Source organism: Tilletiopsis washingtonensis (genome assembly GCF_003144115.1).
Source record: "Tilletiopsis washingtonensis strain MCA 4186 unplaced genomic scaffold FA09scaffold_12, whole genome shotgun sequence".
In the NCBI taxonomy this organism is placed as follows: domain Eukaryota; kingdom Fungi; phylum Basidiomycota; class Exobasidiomycetes; order Entylomatales; genus Tilletiopsis; species Tilletiopsis washingtonensis.
In genome coordinates, this window is record NW_020312009.1 from 195,587 (window position 1) to 212,348 (window position 16,762).

Below are 16,762 nucleotides of genomic sequence, written 5' to 3' on the forward strand. Positions count from 1 at the left end.
CCTGGCTTCGTCAGACACCCGCTCTTGGCTTGGCCGCTCTGGAAATGCGCATGCGTCACCTCTCCCTCTTCCGTGTGCCCGCTCGTGTGTTCGAGCAAGCCATCGTGCCGGCGCGCCAGGCACGCCGGCGTGCGTGCCAAGTGCACGCCGTCGGTTGAGTGGCATGTGGCACCGCGCCTCTGGCACGCTTTACATACCTGCCCAAAGCAAATCGAAGCGCGGCGGCGAGCGCGCTGCGCCCAGCGGCCGGCGTGCGCCGCAGCTTCGCCGGCATCAGGCCGTTGGCAACGGTCCTTGCACGTTCCGACGCTCGCACAGCCGCGTTCGCAGCGCATAGCCTCAGACACGCACTCTTTCGTCTTACGTCCATGCTATTGCGGCACCTCGACGGCACGCAGCTTTGCATCGCGCTCCAGCTCCTCCTCGACGATCTTTGCCAGCTCTCGCACGCGACGGCGTGCGATGTCGACGGCGCGTTCAAGCGTGTCTGCACTGAGCGGCGAGCCGCCTGCCTTGTCGACGGCGCACACCTCGCCTTGTGGCGTGCAGACGACGTTGACGCTGGCGCTTGCTTGTGCTGCCTCGAGCGGCGTGGCGTCGAGGAGGATGGCTTCGGAATCGCTGCCGCCGCTGCCGCCGGCACTGCCTTCTGCATCCAGCTCAAACACGGCCAGCGACACGCTGAGCGGCGTGTGATGCAGCGCCAGAGGCACCGCAGCTCGCTCGTCGGGATCGTGCAGCACGACGCGCGCTCGATCGGCATGCGCTATTGGTGGTGCGGCTGCGGCTGCGGGACCTCGACGTGGCCGAGGTGCCGGTCCACCCTCGACCGTGGCGTCTGGCCGCCGGAAATGCCGCAGAGAGAGCAGCGAGGCGAGCACAGCGCAGTCGAGCGAGGCGAGTGGGCCGCCAGAGGAGAGCAGGTGCACATTGAGCGTCACGCTCCAGACCTGCTCAGCTGCGTCAGCACACCGCAGAAAGCCAGGCGCGGCGGCGCACGCACCTTCTGTCCAGCGACGACGCAGAGCGCCTCGCGATCGATGGCCTCGCTTCTGCGAATGGCGCGGTCGATGCCGCGCTCAAAGCGCACCTCCTCCTCTCCCGCACGTCCACGCTCGAACTGCGGCCCCGCGATGGGCTGCACCTCTGCGCGCACATCGACGAAGCCCTCGTAGGGGCGCTCGGGGCGCGGCGCCACGAGCTCGGCGTGCGTGTGAGCGAGCACGAGGGCGTCGCCGAGCCGCACTGTGGCGCTGCCGGGCGTGGCGCCGAGAGAGATGGAGAGTGGCAGTGGCTCAAGCAGGGAGCGGCCGTCGGGACGAAGCTTGGCGCGCAGAGCACCGAGCAGGAAGGCGGCCTCGGTCAGCGATGCCTCGAGCGGCACGCCGGGTGCCATGGTGGGCGCAGGCGAGAGTGGGCTGCGGAGAGAAGCTGATTATGCGAGATTTGGTGACCGGGTGTTAGAAGCGCGTGCGAGACTGGCAGGCAGAGGAATCGAATGGGATGGGATGGGAGAGCAGCCGAAGGAGGGCGGCCAGCCTCCACAGCGGCGTCTGCCGCACGGCACTTTTACTAGGCACGGCCGCGCGCACGTGACAAGCGCAGCTGAAGGGCTTTCTGCGCTGCCGCTGCCGCGACGCGAAGGAAGCCTTAAGGCTCGGCCCGCCGCGCCCCCCTTCTCTTCTCTCCACCACGGCGCCGGTGCATCCCGACTGCGCACCTCGCACAGCAGCCGCACGTCCTCTGGCGTGTCGCGCTCGCTGTGCGGCTTGCGCAGCTCGCGCACGACCTCGTCTGCTCGGGGGCGCTGAACCCGCGGACGGGCCTCACGGCCTGGCCCGGACCTGTGCGCTACAACCCTGTCGGCGGCGACCCAGACCAACGGCCGCTTCGCATCTGCCTCGAGCCTGTCCCAAAGCGGGCCGTTGATCGCGCCTGTGCCTACTCGGCCGGGCGCCGATCCGGCCTGTTGGGCCCGCAGCGCCGGGATGCGCGCGGCGGACCCCTGATTTCATGGCGTAGGAGGGAGCCGCTAGCCGGCCATGCCTCGGCTCGTCACAACCCAGGGTGCCTACATTTCCTCGCTCTCTTGTATGCTGTCTCTGCAATGCATCTCTGCCTGTGCCTGCTGTGTGCTGAGCGTGGCTGGGACTGAGCTCGCTGCGGCGCTGTTGCGGCGGCGGCGTCGCCGCGTCTTCTTGTCCGAGGCTGCCGCACGCTAAAAGCGCGCGCGCGTCAGCCAGGCGCGCCGCGGCGGTGGCGCGAGCATTCTTGTTCTCGACCTCGCCCTCGCACCCCGCCGCCAAGAGCCACCTCCAACGTCGCAGGCCTCGCAGCTTGCCTCCCGCACGCACACTTGCGCACGCCGGGCCTCCAGCATGGGCCCACAATGAGCTCCTCCGGCCCCTTCGCCGCCTCTTCCTCCGCCTCTGCCTCTGCCTCGACGCCGGCCGCAGCCTCCACATTTACTGCACCCGACACCTCGCTGCTGCCGACGCACTTTGTGCGCCTCAACTACCTCGACCCGTCGCCCAAGAAAGGCTGGGTGAAGCAATTGCTCGCCACGCCTCGCGGCGCCTCTGCCCTCCCGCCGCTGCGGCCCGCCGAGCTTGCGCCGCTGCAGGAGCTGCTGCGCTGCGGCGCCTGGTTCGACGCCGGCCACCCGTTCCGCGAGCTCGACGCCGCCGGCGCGCCGCACGTACAGCTCTACCTGGCGCGCACCGCCGAACGGCTCGTGCCCATGCTCTTCATCTCGCGCGCTCACGTCGAGCGCCTCGCGCTGCACGCCTCGGCGGCGATGCGTGCGCGCCAGCCGGGCGCATGGGCGCGCGAGCTGCACATCCCTGCCTCGCGGCCGGGCACCTGGGCGCGCGAGGAGCTCGTCGGCATCGTGCCTGTGACGCCACGCCGAGCCAGAGAAGTCTCTCAGCTGCGCTCCAACATCACGCAGGAGCTCGAGGACATCGAGGCGGCCATGCCGCAGCGCAGCTACGTCAGCTGGCCGGCGGCGTACGAGTCGCTGCGCGCGCTCTGGCAGCGCTCGACGCTGCCCTCGGCGCCCGCCGTGCCGCTGCTGCTGGCCGTCGACGTCGAGACGTGGGAGATGAGCCATCAGGGCAATCAGAAAGAGGCGCAGAATCCCAGCGGCTGGGCCCTCGAGATCGGCTGGTCCCTCATCTCGCCCTCGACGCCGCGCGCCGGCGCAGCGCCGACACCTTGGTCTGAACGTGGAGGCAGCAGACGTCCGATGAAGGACGCGGCTAGGCTGCCACAGCCCGGCTCGTGGATGCAAGAGACGCACCACTACCTCGTGGACCGCCACTACCCCGCGCGCAAGAATGGCCGCTACTGTGCCGATCAGCGGCACAACTTTCTCTTCGGCCCGCCGTCCGAGCGCTCGGGTGCCGGCCAAGAGGCGCCGTACAAGAACGGCTCGCGCATCGCCTCGATGGAGGATATCACGCGCGAGCTCAACGCCACGCTGCTGCTGGCGCGCGAGACGGACACGCCCGTCTTTGTCACGTTCCACGATGCCGATGGCGGTGAGTCGGACGAGAATCTGTGCGTTGGGCTGCGCTTACCTGCCTCGTCATACTAGATCTGCCAACGCTTCAAGGTATGGGCATCCTGACGAACACGTGGCTGCGCGGCCCGGAGGGCATCCACACGGTGTGTAACTGGCTGCCCGGCTCGGGCCGTGCGCCCATCTGCGTACTCGACACGTCTGCGCTCATCGCTGCGGTACGCGGCGACGACTACAGCGCCCAGCACAGTCTCGGCACCGTCGCGCTGGCGCTCAACGTCAATGACGGCGTCATCGAAGGCATGCACAACGCCGCCAATGACGCCTTCTACACGGCTGCCGTCGGCGCCACCTTGGCTGCTGGTCCGCCGCTGCCGCAGATGCGCGCACTGCTGCAGCCGCGCTGGGAGGCGGCCAAGGAGCAAGGCAAGAAGCGCACGCCGGCACAGCACAGCGCGATGCTGGCGAAGCAGAACGAGGAGCTACCCGAGGAGATCTGGCTTTCGCCGTGGGCCATGGGCGAGCCGTCGCCGGCTAGCGCAGTCACGGACAAGCTCACTTTCATGAACGAGGTGCGAGCCGTCGCGGCCCGCAGCGTGCCGCCGCCGGATGCTGCGCAACAGGAGCAGGAGCATGAGAGCACAGCCACGTCGGCCGCGGCTGAGAGCAGCAAGAGCAACGGCGCTTCAAAGCAGGCTACGGTCGCAGCAACAGTCTCGACGCCCACGGCCAAAAAGAGCGAGCCCGTTGACCCGCTCGTGCTGGCCGCGGCGCAGCAAGCTGCCGAGCAGGCGCAAGACGGTGCTCGTGCTCAGCTCGTGGCGCAGGCCAGGACTGCTTCGCAGCTCAGGTCTCCTTCGCAGCTCAAGGTCGCTTCGCAACCACAAGCAGGATCCACAGTCGCCGCGCCAGCGCCGGCTTCGCCATCGCCCAGAGCAGTCGCCCAGGCGTCACTCGTGCCTCAGTCGAGGATCGCTCAGGGCAAGCTGTACGCGCGCGACGCAGAGTCGCATTCGCTGCCTCCGCGCCAGCCGCCTTCGCAGTCGTCGTCGCTCGGTGTTCCGCTTCGCAGCGCCAGGGTGCAGGCTGCCATATCGGCACCTGCCGCCAGCAGCAAAGCCGCGCCTACTCTTTCATCGTCGCCGCCGCCGAGACCGCTTACTCAGGGCAGGACGGTGCAGGTGCCCGTCTCAGGCGTGGCCGCACGCACTTCCGTTGCGGCTAAACCGGCGCCCATCGCTCAAGGAGTACATGTGCCGACAACGACACCATCTCTGGCTGCGCGGGCTGCTGCAAGCCAAGCCAGCACTCCTCGCGAGGCGCCAGCGACGCATGCCTCCTCGAGCGCAACTACACAGCCGGCCACTGCATCAGTCGCAAGCAACTCGACTTCGAAGCTGAAGACTTGGCCCGCGCCTACCTCTCGCACCACTCAGACGCTCGCCGAAGTGCTGCTCAACGAGCAACGCCGAGAGGCCGCAGAGCTGGCGAAGAGCATGGCGTCGCAGACGCAGTCGACAGCACAGCTGGAAGAGAGCTCGCGCGGCACCAAGCGCGACGCCCCTTCCTCGCCGCCGGGCAGCCCGTCGAAGCAGCGGGCCAAGGCTCCGCAGGCTTCTGGTGGATACATCGAGCCGGTGGGCTTTGGCCCTGAGCGCTTCGGCTACATTGCGAGCACGAGGTGGCCAGCAGCCAGCGACGAGAGGGCTCGGCGCTGGTCTGGCGAGGGTCAGGATCAGGTCTCCATCAAGGATGCATTGGATGCGTACCACGAATATCGAGACATCTGTAAGAACATGGTGCTCGCTGCCACCAAGGAGCTAGGCTATCAGCCCGTCGTCTTCTTCCGCGGCGAGGCACTTCACCCTCTTCGCAGCCTGGCTTCCTACCGCCAGTACTTTAGGACGGACGACCTGGAGATGCGCGACTCGTTCCGCGCCGCTTGGAAAGAGGCCATGAATCACTTCGAGCTGCAGCCAGTCGCAGTCGCTGCGGTCGACAAGCTGCGGGAGCTCAAGCGGGCGCAAGGCGATGTCTTCTGGGCCTCTGCCTGTGGCCAGCGCTTGCTACCGACATTTCGATACATGCGCTCCACGCACGCCCGATCAGTCTTCGGTACCGGCTCTGTGCGGCGGCACGAACGCTCGGTGCGCGAGGTCGACGAAGCTCGCCTGCGCGCCGAGAGGCTCGGCGAGTGGCGCATGGACGATGCGGACAACGACGTGTCGGAGATAGAGCTGTACGACGGCAGCGATGATGACACGGACTGAATGAGAAGCAAGCCAGGCCATCTGTTTGTCCTCTCTATGTATATATACCCTCCCTACCCTACATGGATACGCTCGACGTGACCGAGTGACAAGTGTCGGCCTCTCCGGAGGCCGAGCGGGCCGCCGACCCAACCAAATCTGGTCCGAGCGAGCGACCAAGCAGTCATCTGTCGCTCACTCCGGTGAGCGCACGATGAGGCACACGCCGCCTGAAGGCAAAAAGCGAATACCTGCTGGTGCAAGAGCATGCCCATGCAACATGCGAGGTGCGAGATGGAGCTCTTGACGTCTGTGCGAGCTGCACACGCATGCACCCCGCAAGTGTGGCAGCCGGCGGCAGAGGCTCTGCCGCCGGCCACGCGACCTTGCAGCGCCCAGAGGGGGCAGAAGCAGCAGCGCAGCACGACCGAGCACCTCGATGGTCCACGCAGCTGCGCGCCACGCTCCGCGCTAAAAATGGACACGGAGCTCTCTCTCTCTCGCGCGCTCATGCCAGCGCAGCAGGGATGCTCTGACGTGCTCTTCAGGGCCTCGGACACCGGAGTGAGCTCAGGAGGCGTCCCACTGCCACACCGCCGCAAAGTGAGGCGGCTATGAGCTGCAATTAGCAGACGCCGGAGAGGGAGAGAGGCCGCCGGCCGGCGACGCGGAGCGCAGATCTCGCTCAGATCGGCGCGCGGGAAGCGCGCCGTGGCGCACGCCGCGCGTTGAAACGCTGCAGCTGCTGCTTCCGCGCTCGCTCCTCTTTGCTCTCCAGATCCTGTGGCTGCTGCTGCACCCTGCGTCTGGACCTGCTCTTGCCTTGCTGATCTGCTCTCCTTCTTTCTGTGCTGCCTCTTGCCTGCGCTCGCTGCTGTGCGGGAGCTTGGAGCGTCTAGCCTGCCCGGCCGGCGCCCTGGCATGAAGAGGCGAGACGCGCAAGCCGCATAGCGCATGCGCAGGCGGCGTGCAGAAGATCTCTGCGCTCTGTCACGCGTGCCTCGCAGGGCCCGCCTGCGCGCTGCCGCGGCAGCCCAGCGCAGCGGCTAAGCCTCCTTCGGGGCCGAGACTCGTGGGCTGCCTGCGCGGAGGGGTCACGCGCTGCGCTGCCGCTGCAGGCCTGCCGCTGCCGCTCTGCGCGCGTTGATGTGTGCCTCGGCCGGCCGGCGGCGAGCGTCTGCGCCTCTCCGCACTTTGTGCTGACCGCTCTCGCACAGCCGCTCCTCTCGCGGCCCTGTCTCCTCTCCACAACCCTTCTCCCCTGGTCCAAGTCGCCGCCGCCGTCTCCGCCGTCTCCTCTTTATCGCTCCCTCACGACTCCAGGGCTCACGTCACTCGCCACGTCTCACGCCGCTGCAGCGCAGCGCACCACCCGCCGCCGTCCCATACCCGCGCCTCTGCGCCTCTCTGTGCCTCTCGGTGCCGCACCGCCCCTCGCCGCCGCCCTCTCGCTGCTCGTGGCTTCTTCGCAGAGCCTCAAGTCTTGTCTGCTCTCACCTGCACCACTTGCACCCGGCGCCTCTCGTCTGCGACCCGCTCTCCGCAGCGGCGCCTCTCTCGCCGCACACCATCATCTCCATGGTCATGGTCCACCCGGCGCCGCCGCCCGCCGAGCCGCGGCGCCGCTCGCTCTTCGGCCTGCGTCGTGGCAAGCCTGCCTCGTCTGCCACCGCTGCTGCCGAGCCATCGGCTTCGCAGCATGGCGGCATGCACATGGGCAGTGGCGCATTTGCCGCTGCTGGCAGCATCCCGCAGATCCGCGCGCCGCAGCCAAAGGCGCAGCAGCATGCGCACCACCAGCAGCAGCAGCAGCAGCAGCCAGCATACCGCCAGACGCAGTACGCCTACGAACAGCCGCGCTCGCAGAGCCCTGCGCCGCGGCAGCAGCGCCGCAGCTCCGAGTCGCAGCCGAGCACCTCGGGGCCGTCTCGGAGTGCCCAGGCTGCCTCGTCACAGCCATTCCCGGGTGATGCCGGTCTCGACGAAGGCGAGTATTCCGCCTCTGCCTCGTACGAGTCCTCACTGGGCAGTGCGGGCCAGAAGAGTTCGTCTGCGACGTCGCGCGAGGGCCACACTCGGACACGCTCGCACTTTAGCATCCCGGATGTCGTCGTCACTGCGGCGGAGGAGGATGGACAGACGCAGCACTTCGAGCACCAGGTGCCGGACCAGAAGCGGCGCTCCTTCGTCTTTGCCAGCACGTCTGCTTCCGCGCAGCAGAGCGCCTATGGCGAGCCGCCGCTGAGTCCAACGAGCCCCACGTCGCCGACGCGCAAGCGCATTCCAAGGCCCAAGCCGCTCATCCGCCTCGACTCGGACGGCAACGGCGGCACCATCCAAAAGGCCGCACCCGATGCCGCGTCGAGCCCGACGTCGCCCACGTCTCCCACCTCGACTTCCTCGGGCACGGCGAAGCGGACGCGCAAGAGTAGCTTTCCCGTGCTGTTCGGGCGGCGAGGCAGTGATCCCGAGAGTGCCGGCGAAGCGTCGACCAATGACTCTGCCTTCTCCCTGCCCGCCTCTTCTTCGCGCGACGACATCTACCGCACTGCCGACAGCTTTGCCGGGCCCTCGAGTCCGCCCAGCTCGCCGCGGCGCACCGAGCGGGCGCCAGCACCCGCACTGCCGGCTCTGTCGCCTGCGCCAGCGCTGGCTCCGCGTGCGCCGCTGACGAAGAAGCAGGTGCGCGCGCGCGAGAAGGAGGAGGCGACACTCATGAAGGACCTGGAGAAGGTCGATCGCATGGTGCGCGCACATGATCGCAAGGCGGCAAAGGAGGCCGAGCGCGCCTCGAAGCGAGAGCGCAAGCTCCGCGAGGCAGCGGCCGTCGAGAAGCCGCTGGGCTCGCTGCAGCAGGAGAGCAAGACGACGAAGGCACTGCGACGCATGACGATCTTCAGCACTGGGCCCAAGACGGTTCGACGAAGACCTAGCTCAGCGCGTCGCGATGGCCGACCTCTCTCGGGACACACAGCCGTTGCGGCTGAGGCGCATCGACAGGTGCAGCAAGCGCAGGCGCCGCCAAAGGACAGCGACGACTCGTCACGCAGTGCGGCGTGGTCATCGCGCGAGTGGACAGACGTTAAGCTGGCAGCGCCGTCCGCGCAGATGCCTAGTCTTGTGCACCCTCTCGACGCCGCAGCCGCACAGCAGGCGCAGGCGCCTCTCGCGCGCAGCGGCAGCGTGCAGCGAGCGCGTGCGCGTGCTGAGGCAGAGGGAGTAGCGCGGCAGCGCAACAGCCTGCGGCGCACCGGCTCGCAGACGCGCATGAGCGGTGGCGGACCGACGAAGCGACGCTCGTTCATTGCGGCGAGCCAGCGGAGCAGTCGCAATGAGGATGAGATGCTGGGATGGGAAGAAGAGGTCGAGGCGGACCTACAGCGCGTGGAGCGCAACAATGCGGGCGATGAGACGCCAAGACCGAAGGAGACAAGGCAGCGGGACGCGCAGCCGCAGCAACAGCAACAGCGAGCAGCGCCACCACCAAGAGCCGATGGTCGCGCCTCGCCAAACGTCTCCTACTCGCGTCCCTTCCGCACTTCTTCCGAGTCCGAGCGCGATGCACGCGCCGTCGAGGTCGCTCTGCCCACGCACTCTTCTCCACCAGCGGCGCCAAGCACGCCTCCGCTCTCCTCGGCGGCGCAGATGCAAGCGCGCTCACAGTCGAGTCCTCCTCGCCCTAGCGGGGCTACTGCAACCCAGGCCCGCGCCCCTGTCGTCTCCAAGAGCAGCCCTCCGCGCCCCGCACGAGCACCTCGCGGCGCAGGCGCCAACCCGCCGGGCTTCTCGTTCCCGCCGCGGCAGCCGCCGCAGCAGCGCGCCGACACGCTCCCGCTCGCTGCCACGCGCCCGGCACACGCCGCCTCGGAGCCGCAGAGCATGGTGCGCAGTGCGTCGGACCCGCGCTTTGTGTGAGGTGCTCGGCACCAGATGCCAGCAATGTATTTGTAGAGTGCCTTGCTGCGCCTGTGCCCGCGCGAGAGGAATGGTGAGGCTGCGAGCTCAAGGCCCGATGCAAGGAAGACTCTCGCACGAGATCGGGCGCGCGCGTGTTGGTGTTGGGTGATGCTCTACAACGCGGCGTGCTTCTTCCGCCCCACTTGCGCCACGTGTGATGCCGATGCCGCACGCCGCGAGAGCGCTCGCAGAGGCGGAGCACTGCAGCAGCGGAGAGGCATGTGGTCAGGCACCCTATCTGAGAGTGCAGCAGCCTCGAGCGGGCGCCGTGCTTTGCCCTGCAGCAGCTGCCGGCCCGCGTGCCTTGTGACGCCCGCCGCAAAGTCGCCGGCGCCTGCCTTTCCTGGCGTCCGCGCCCTTTGCTCCTTCTTCACCCACCACCAGCCCTCACCCACTCCTACAGGATCACGCCTCAAGTCATGCCGCTCCCGCCAACACGCAGCAGCCGGCGGCTGGCACCTTCCTCGCCGCCGCCACAGCAGTTGTCCTCGGGCTCGTCCAGCTCGCTCGCCTCGACGTCGAGCGCACAAAGCGCCTCGGCTATCCTGCTGCACCCCGACGCGCTGCCCTGCCTCAAGCGCCGCCAGCTCGTCAGCCTCTGTGGCCGCTTTGGGCTCAAGGCGTCCGGCAAGGTGCGTTTGCCGCATCCCCATCCTCGCCTTGGGCATTGCTGATGCGTACGCCGCAGAACGTCGAGCTCGTCGCTCGCCTGCAGGAGTTTGCCAAGCGCAACGTCGACGCTGCGGGACCCACTGCCGGCTGCTTTGCCGTGCTGCGTCCTGTGAAGCCCGACGAGATGCGCGAGGGCAGCGAAGAGCCGGCGCAGATGCCGCAGCGTCCCGAGACACCGGCGATGGAGGAGATGCAGCAGCAGAGTGAGGCGGCAGGTGAGGACGTGGACATGGAGGACGCGCGGCAGGAGGCCAGCCGGTCTTCGCAGGCCGATGTGCAAGAGGAGAGCATGGTGTCGACTGCGCCGCCCTCTCCGGCTCCCGCTCCCTCGCCGTCGCCGTCGCCGTCGCCGTCTCCATCGCCGGCCGTGCGCCGCACTCGCCGCGCCACGCGCGCAACGGTGCTTCCTGCTGCAGCTGCCCCTTCGCGAGCAGTCGCAGCAGACGTCTCGTACCCGGCGCTGCCTTCGCTTCGCGCTGCTCCTACTGCTGTAGCGCCCGAGGTTGTCGCGCCCGCCGTGCCCGGCAGCTGGCAGCACGCCATCTCTGCGCAAGGCGAGATGAGCTTGCCAAGTCTCGATCCGCTGCAGCCTTCGATCCGACCGGTGGCTCACATGCCGTCAGATGGAGCATCCGACTATGGCTCCAGCTCCATCTCCTTTCCCGGGCCCGCCTCGCCCATCGCACCGGCGCCGCAAGACTTTGCGCCTGCGCCGCTCTTTGGCGCCCACAAGCGCACCACGAGCGCGACGAGCAGTCTGCTGGGCTCGCTGCGCGGCCTGCGCGCAAAGGGCAAGGTGCTGGGCGAGGCGCTCAAGGGCAAGCGCAAGCGCGCTGCCAGTGATGACGACGTGCTTGCGAACGCAACGCCGCAGCGCCGCAGGGCCAACGATGACGCCGAAATGAGCTTCGTGCTCGTCTCGCCGGCCCCGCGCTCCGCAGCACAAGCAGAGCAGGAGGCCGACATTGGCGATGCAAGCACCATTGGCGCCTCGTCTCGCCGCGGCAGCACCGTCGGCGCCTCATCGTTGCGCTCGCTCTTCGATCCGCCAGCTCCCTCGCCGCGCTCGTGCATTGCACAGACGGCGCCGCTGCGCATCATCAAGGCGCAGCCTCGGCCTTCGCGGGCCCTGCAGCAGGCTCGCAGCTCCATGCTGCCTCCGGCGTCGCCTGCCGCCTCTCCTGCCTCTTCTCTGCCCGCAGCTTCGCCAGTGCCGAACCCGCCACTGCCGCCGTCTGCTTCCGCCTCCGCCTTCTCCGCAGCGGGCGCCGCCGTGCTGGCCGAGATGAATGCGCGTCTCGTAGCAGCCGGTCGTGCGCCGCTCGTCTCGTTCCCCGACGCCTCGACGTGGGCAGCTCGCCGTGCTGCAGCGCCAAAGATGCCGCCGCTCGACCCGCAGGACCGCTTCGAGAGCACACATCAGCGCGGCTTTGGCAGCATGCGCAGCATCACTGAGCACTACGCTGCGCGTCGGACGGCAGCACGCAAGAGCGGAGGCGGCGCAGCCAAGGCGCCGCTGCGTCCGAACGCTCGAGCGGCGGCAGCAGCGGCAGCAGCGAAGCCTGCGGCTATTCCGGCACGAGCGCAGAGCAACGAGGATGGAGAGGCGCCGTCGAAGCGCAGTCGACTCGTGTCGGGCACCAAGATGCGCAGTGCCAGCGCAGCCAGCAGTGCGGCACAGGTGCTTGCGGCCGCAAAGGCGCGGCAGCAGGCCGTCTTCGGCTCGACGGCTTCGAAGACCAAGGATGCGCCTGCCGCTTCGCTCTCTTCGTCGACGGCGACTGCGCCGGCAGGCGGAGCCACGCTTGGCGGTCGCATCAAGGGCGCTGTACGCGGCTTCGTCGGAAGCAGTGGGACGCGCGTCGCCAGCGTCTCGAAGCCCGTGCTGCCAGCCAAGGCCTCGACTATCAGCGGCACCCCTCGTCCAACGTCTGTGCGCAGCGCAAGCACGCTGTCGCAGCCTCGCCCTGCCGCCATGGGTAGCTCGAGCCTCGGCTTCTCTCAACGCGCTCCTTCCTCCAACGCCACTGCGCGACCCGCAGCAGCGCAGCGCACCGCCTCTGCCGCGTCGACGAGCAGCAGCGCCGGCGCGAGTGGCAGTATCTCCAAGCGGCCCGTCTTCGATCTGGCTGCCAGTCTGGCGCGCAAGCCCACGTACAAGCCCTACTCTGCCGCCGAGGCACTCGCGGGCCTCTCTGCGCCGACTACGCTGCCCGGCAGCATCTCGACTTCTCGCGTGACATCGCCCGTCGCGGCTGCGTCTCGTCCCGCTCGCGGCGCCGCCTCGCGCACCGGCGACAGAGAGCGCAAGGTGCGCTCCTCGATGCACCCTACAGCCCGCGGTGTCGCCGGCGCAAAGAAGCCGCGCCTCAGCGCTCAGGGCAAGGCCATTGTGCGTTCGGCGCGCGAGGCTCAGCTTGGCCGACAGCCGGTCGGCGCAGCGAGTGCCGCAGGCATCAAGAGGACGCCTGCGGCAACGGCAGCGCTCAAGAGCAAGACCCTGCCGCCGCTGCCTTCGATGCAGAGCCAGGCGACGCTGCAGAAGCGTGCGCTCGCTCCACTTCGCAATGCTGCGCCTGCACCTGCGCGCCCAGCGCTCTCCTCTGCTTGATGCCCAACGCACCAGCACATGCTCGCTCCTTCTTCGCCTGCCCTCTCGCCTACTCTTCCAGGCCGCACGCACACTGACCTATGCTTCACCTCTCTGCTCTCATACTTCCTCCCGCCGCCGCTGCCACCAGCGCTGCCGCCTAGAGACCTGCTTCTCGATGTATTTGCCATACTCACCCTCGTCTTGCCCTGTCCCTCATGCCGAATCCATAGCGATCACCGCGCGCCCTCGCGAGAGAGTCTGACTCAGGCAGATCCATCTGCTCTGCTCTAGCCTGAGCGATCGCCGTCTCGCCGTCTGCGCTTACGCCGCAGCCCTCTGTACCTCGCCACGCCCAGCGACACTCGCATCAGGACAGGCTCACAGATGTCTCGCAATGGAGTCAGAGTCCAGATTCTCGCTCGCGCGGCCCTATTCGGTACAGTAGTGTTGTGGTCGGTCATTCACCCCCCTTCCCGCGCTCCTCGATGCGCCGTCCTCGCCTCTCAGGCGCCCGCTTACGCAGATGACGTTGCCTCAGCGCGACGCCGCTTAGGAGTCGCGCATGTCGATGGCCTGCTGTCTGATTTTCCGCCTGGGGAGATAGTACGGCGTCAGTCGAACGCGCTCGGGTCGCGAGAGCGCAGCGTGCGTGCACGGAGGAGCTACGCACTCGTACTGGACCTTGTCCTTCCTGCGAGATCACGCGCGGTGGTCAGTGAGAGCGAGCAGCGTGAGAGACAAGCGCGATGCGCACTGGAAGAGACCGAAGGCGTCCGACTGTGCCGGGTCCGCGGCGTTCGGCTCCGTCAGAAGCGTCTGGATGCCCTGCAGGATCTTCACTCCAGCAAGCGCACGGAGCAAAGCATCAGCTGTGCCGTTCCAGCCACCTGGAGATGTAAGAGCGGCACGCACCGTCTTGAGGTTCAAACTCGGCTTCCAGCCCTTCTCCTCATCGAGAATCGAGAGGCAGACAGTGCCGCTCGGGAAGACGTTGGGGTGGAAGAGCGGCGGCGTGAACTTGCCTGTGCGAGGGTAGCGGGCATCAGCAGGAGAGATACGCAGAGTCGGGGTAGAGAGAGAAGGACGCACACTTCGGCGGCTTCGCCGGGTACTCCTCCGGGAACGTCATCTTCAGCTTGTACATGCCTCCCGCCCACGGCGTCTAGCCAGCGCAGGAGAGGAGCGTGAGCGCTTGGACTCCCGAACGCACAGCGCCGCCACTGCCCGCTGCCGCCGAAGCAGCACCAGCAGCAGGCATAGCACACAGAGCTCTACTCACGCCCGCCTTTCCCGGAATGCCCACGTCCCACACCAGCAGGTTGAGCGAGCCATCTGCGGCCTTCTCCGGGCGTGCATAGAAGCCCTGCGAGCAACACTGGCGTCAGTGCGTGCGGCCTCCACGCGCAGACAGACGACGCACGAAGATGCCGTTCTTCTTCCACTGCTTGCGCTCCTCTGCGAGGCTGTAAAGGCATACTTCGGCGTGAGCCGGCGCGCCGCAATGCGCCAGGCGAAGAGGCTTAGACGCACCGCATCCTGCAGAGCGCCGACATGCCGGGCGAAGCTAGTCTCGGGAGCTGTGTATTCTACGGGCAACGAGCGGTCGCAGAGGAGAGGCGCAGAGTGCTGCCGCTTGATGAGACGGACGGCGCGGCGACGAGGAGAGGCGAGGGAGCAGGACAGAGGAGCGGGGGATGTGGAGCGAAGGTGAGCAGCGCCGCCACTATGCACGCCTCATCAACGCGCGGCCGCGGCGGCAAGCGGAGGCAGCGGCCTTGGGCCAGACGCGTGCATGTCACGTGCCACTCCCGCGCCCGCTCTTCTCAAGGGCCGCCGCGGCCGTGCACGCTCTGCTTGCTTCTCACCACCATCTCGGCGCACCATGTCCTACCCGACGCTGTGGTCGCGGGCAGCGCCCTTCGCACTGCTGTCCGTCGTCACCTCGCTGGCGCTCAACCGCGCCCTCTTCGCGCGCGCCCGGGCCGAGGAGGCACAGGCGCACCTCAACCGCGTCGCCTTTCTGCGCTCGCTCCTCGACTCGCCTGCGCTGCTCACGCGCGAGCCGGCCGAGGAGCTGCGGCTGGCGCGCCAGGCGAGAGCGGCGGGCGTCGAGCCGACGAGCATTGCGCTGCCGGCCGTCGAGGGCGTGCCGATGCTGCAGCATGAGGTCACCTGGAGCGAGATCCTCTGGGGCAAGGAGGGCGTCGCAAAGGAGAGCATCCTCAAGGCCGCTGGCCGCGTGCGGGATCGCCTGAAGGGCAACGCGCCGCAGATTGACTCGACCGCGAGCGATGATGGGTCTGCTGCGAAGTGGAACAAGGGTGAGTCGAAAGTCAAGGCGAAGGGAGCATCCGTCGAGCTGCAGGCAGATGCTGCGCTGCGAAGCGCATCGGTCGCCTTTGACGCTAATGTGCCTCGCCTCCTACGCTGACGCATGCTTCTGGTACAGACTGGGAGGAAGCGCAGGGCACCTCGCGTGCAGCGAAGGAGAGTCAAGAACGGCGCGATGCAGCGGCCGCACAGGCGCAAGCCGACGCACGGGCAGCGCAGGCAGCTGCTGCCGCACCGGCAGAGCCCGCAGCACCCGTGCGGCCACCGAAGCGCTTCATCATCTAGCGCGGCGTCTTTTCGGCTGCCTCGGCCTGTCTGCCTGGCGGTCTACGATACCATGAAGCTACGATACCACTGCGCCTCGGCGTGCGGGGCAGCGCCTTGCCCTGCACTTGGCGAGGTCGTCATCTGCAGCTGTCAGCGCCTCGAGGAACTCTTGGCTCGCGACGACCAAAGCCGCTTCAGCACTGCAGCTGCCTGCGCCGCATCGTTCTCGGTTCTGCATGCCCTCTGGCAGAGGCCCCGCTGCTTCGAGAGCACGTTGAACACGACAGACTGCGAGCTAGCCAGGCTCTCCAAGGACGCACGGCTCCTTCTCGGTCGTTCTCTCTTCGCGAGGAGACAGGCTGTGAATCGCCGAGGATGCCAGGTCAGGGCTGTCAGGAGAGAGCTCAGCCCCTCTGCCTATCGTTCGGCGACTTGCACGGCACATCTTCGCTCATCGCCGGCAAGAGCCCCTCACACCGCCGAGGCGGGCCCTGCGTCGCACCGTGGGCCGAGCCACCGCGCAAGCATGTGGGGGTACGGATGTCTCGGCTCACGCACCGCGGGAAGAATGCCGCCAACAATGTCCACACGATCTCTTGCATCTGCGCCCTGTCGTGTCTTTTCGCTTGACCAGGCACACGTGGCTGGAATCTGAACGTCAGGCACTGCGGCCGTGGGCGGATGGTGGCCTCTCTCTTCCGAAAGCAGGGTGCAGGCACCTGCTCGGCCGGCGGCCGATAGCGTGGACCGTTCGGGAGGACATCGTGCTCCTCGCCCCTCTCTGCACGCACTCAGAGTCAAGGTCCGGGCGTCCGGAGGGGCGCGGATGTACAGTGGTTCCGAGCTGAACTTCACTGCGTGTACCCTCACGGTCCCGGCCAGGCACGGCCGGCCGTGCATGCCGACGTTTGCAGCATGTACGCTTGCCGCCGGCCCAGCATCCCGTAGCTCCCGTAGCTGCCGCAGCGGCAGTGCCTGGCCGAACTCATGGACCGCCGGAACCCCTCTCGGCAACGAATGGGGTTCGCGTCGTCGTCATCACGGCTCTCGACGCCCGATGATCTCGCGGCTGGAGGGGCCCCTTGTACCTGCGCGGTCGTTCGCACGCGTTGATGTTGCGGCCAGGAAAGATGTGCCGGCCACGCCGTGCGCCGGAACCTGAGAGGTCCA

At 67.9% G+C, this 16,762-nt stretch overlaps 6 protein-coding genes across 6 annotated transcripts; 4 read left to right on the plus strand and 2 right to left on the minus strand.

Moving 5' to 3' along the window:
* Positions 1-40: 40 nt before the first annotated feature.
* FA09DRAFT_360910 (putative RRP45-exosome complex exonuclease) lies at positions 41-1,522 on the minus strand. Its single transcript, XM_025745289.1, has 2 exons — positions 1,004-1,522; positions 41-950 (listed from the first exon to the last, which is right to left on the minus strand). Exons 1-2 carry the CDS (start codon positions 1,394-1,396, stop codon positions 372-374), a joined length of 972 nt encoding a protein of 323 aa, XP_025597859.1. The 5' UTR covers positions 1,397-1,522; the 3' UTR covers positions 41-371.
* A 746-nt stretch (positions 1,523-2,268) lies between these two features.
* FA09DRAFT_330263 (hypothetical protein) lies at positions 2,269-5,873 on the plus strand. The gene is made up of 2 exons (XM_025742534.1): positions 2,269-3,542; positions 3,599-5,873. Exons 1-2 carry the CDS (start codon positions 2,390-2,392, stop codon positions 5,791-5,793), a joined length of 3,348 nt encoding a protein of 1,115 aa, XP_025597860.1. The 5' UTR covers positions 2,269-2,389; the 3' UTR covers positions 5,794-5,873.
* Positions 5,874-7,135: 1,262 nt separating this feature from the next.
* Positions 7,136-9,787, plus strand: FA09DRAFT_40022 (hypothetical protein). The gene has a single exon (XM_025745638.1). The coding sequence runs from the start codon at positions 7,351-7,353 to the stop codon at positions 9,685-9,687; it is 2,337 nt and encodes a 778-aa protein (XP_025597861.1). The 5' UTR covers positions 7,136-7,350; the 3' UTR covers positions 9,688-9,787.
* A 325-nt stretch (positions 9,788-10,112) lies between these two features.
* FA09DRAFT_330264 (hypothetical protein) lies at positions 10,113-13,225 on the plus strand. Its single transcript, XM_025742535.1, has 2 exons — positions 10,113-10,361; positions 10,418-13,225. Exons 1-2 carry the CDS (start codon positions 10,149-10,151, stop codon positions 13,010-13,012), a joined length of 2,808 nt encoding a protein of 935 aa, XP_025597862.1. The 5' UTR covers positions 10,113-10,148; the 3' UTR covers positions 13,013-13,225.
* Positions 13,226-13,506: 281 nt separating this feature from the next.
* On the minus strand, positions 13,507-14,665 carry FA09DRAFT_330265 (putative ubiquitin--protein ligase hus5). The gene is made up of 8 exons (XM_025742536.1): positions 14,525-14,665; positions 14,415-14,457; positions 14,274-14,357; positions 14,084-14,156; positions 13,907-14,016; positions 13,749-13,828; positions 13,665-13,685; positions 13,507-13,586 (listed from the first exon to the last, which is right to left on the minus strand). The coding sequence occupies exons 1-8, from the start codon at positions 14,545-14,547 to the stop codon at positions 13,544-13,546; spliced, it is 477 nt and encodes a 158-aa protein (XP_025597863.1). The 5' UTR covers positions 14,548-14,665; the 3' UTR covers positions 13,507-13,543.
* A 488-nt stretch (positions 14,666-15,153) lies between these two features.
* Positions 15,154-16,441, plus strand: FA09DRAFT_40049 (hypothetical protein). The gene has a single exon (XM_025745640.1). It carries the CDS (start codon positions 15,429-15,431, stop codon positions 16,245-16,247), a length of 819 nt encoding a protein of 272 aa, XP_025597864.1. The 5' UTR covers positions 15,154-15,428; the 3' UTR covers positions 16,248-16,441.
* The last annotated feature ends 321 nt before the right edge of the window (positions 16,442-16,762 follow it).

What these genes read in the sequence shown, in the direction of transcription:
- FA09DRAFT_360910 (XM_025745289.1), bottom strand. Translation starts at nt 1,396, where the DNA reads ATGGCACCCGGCGTGCCGCTCGAGGCATCGCTGACCGAGGCCGCCTTC. An exon ending in GCGTCGTCGCTGGACAGAAG is followed by an intron (nt 951 to 1,003) that starts GTGCGTGCGCCG and finishes GCAGCTGAGCAG; the next exon opens with GTCTGGAGCGTGACGCTCAA.
- FA09DRAFT_330263 (XM_025742534.1), top strand. Translation starts at nt 2,390, where the DNA reads ATGAGCTCCTCCGGCCCCTTCGCCGCCTCTTCCTCCGCCTCTGCCTCT. An exon ending in GTTCCACGATGCCGATGGCG is followed by an intron (nt 3,543 to 3,598) that starts GTGAGTCGGACG and finishes TCGTCATACTAG; the next exon opens with ATCTGCCAACGCTTCAAGGT.
- FA09DRAFT_40022 (XM_025745638.1), top strand. Translation starts at nt 7,351, where the DNA reads ATGGTCATGGTCCACCCGGCGCCGCCGCCCGCCGAGCCGCGGCGCCGC.
- FA09DRAFT_330264 (XM_025742535.1), top strand. Translation starts at nt 10,149, where the DNA reads ATGCCGCTCCCGCCAACACGCAGCAGCCGGCGGCTGGCACCTTCCTCG. An exon ending in GGCTCAAGGCGTCCGGCAAG is followed by an intron (nt 10,362 to 10,417) that starts GTGCGTTTGCCG and finishes CGTACGCCGCAG; the next exon opens with AACGTCGAGCTCGTCGCTCG.
- FA09DRAFT_330265 (XM_025742536.1), bottom strand. Translation starts at nt 14,547, where the DNA reads ATGTCGGCGCTCTGCAGGATGCG. An exon ending in CGAGTTTGAACCTCAAGACG is followed by an intron (nt 13,829 to 13,906) that starts GTGCGTGCCGCT and finishes GCTGGAGTGAAG; the next exon opens with ATCCTGCAGGGCATCCAGAC. An exon ending in GACGCCTTCGGTCTCTTCCA is followed by an intron (nt 13,686 to 13,748) that starts GTGCGCATCGCG and finishes GTGATCTCGCAG; the next exon opens with GAAGGACAAGGTCCAGTACG.
- FA09DRAFT_40049 (XM_025745640.1), top strand. Translation starts at nt 15,429, where the DNA reads ATGCTTCTGGTACAGACTGGGAGGAAGCGCAGGGCACCTCGCGTGCAG.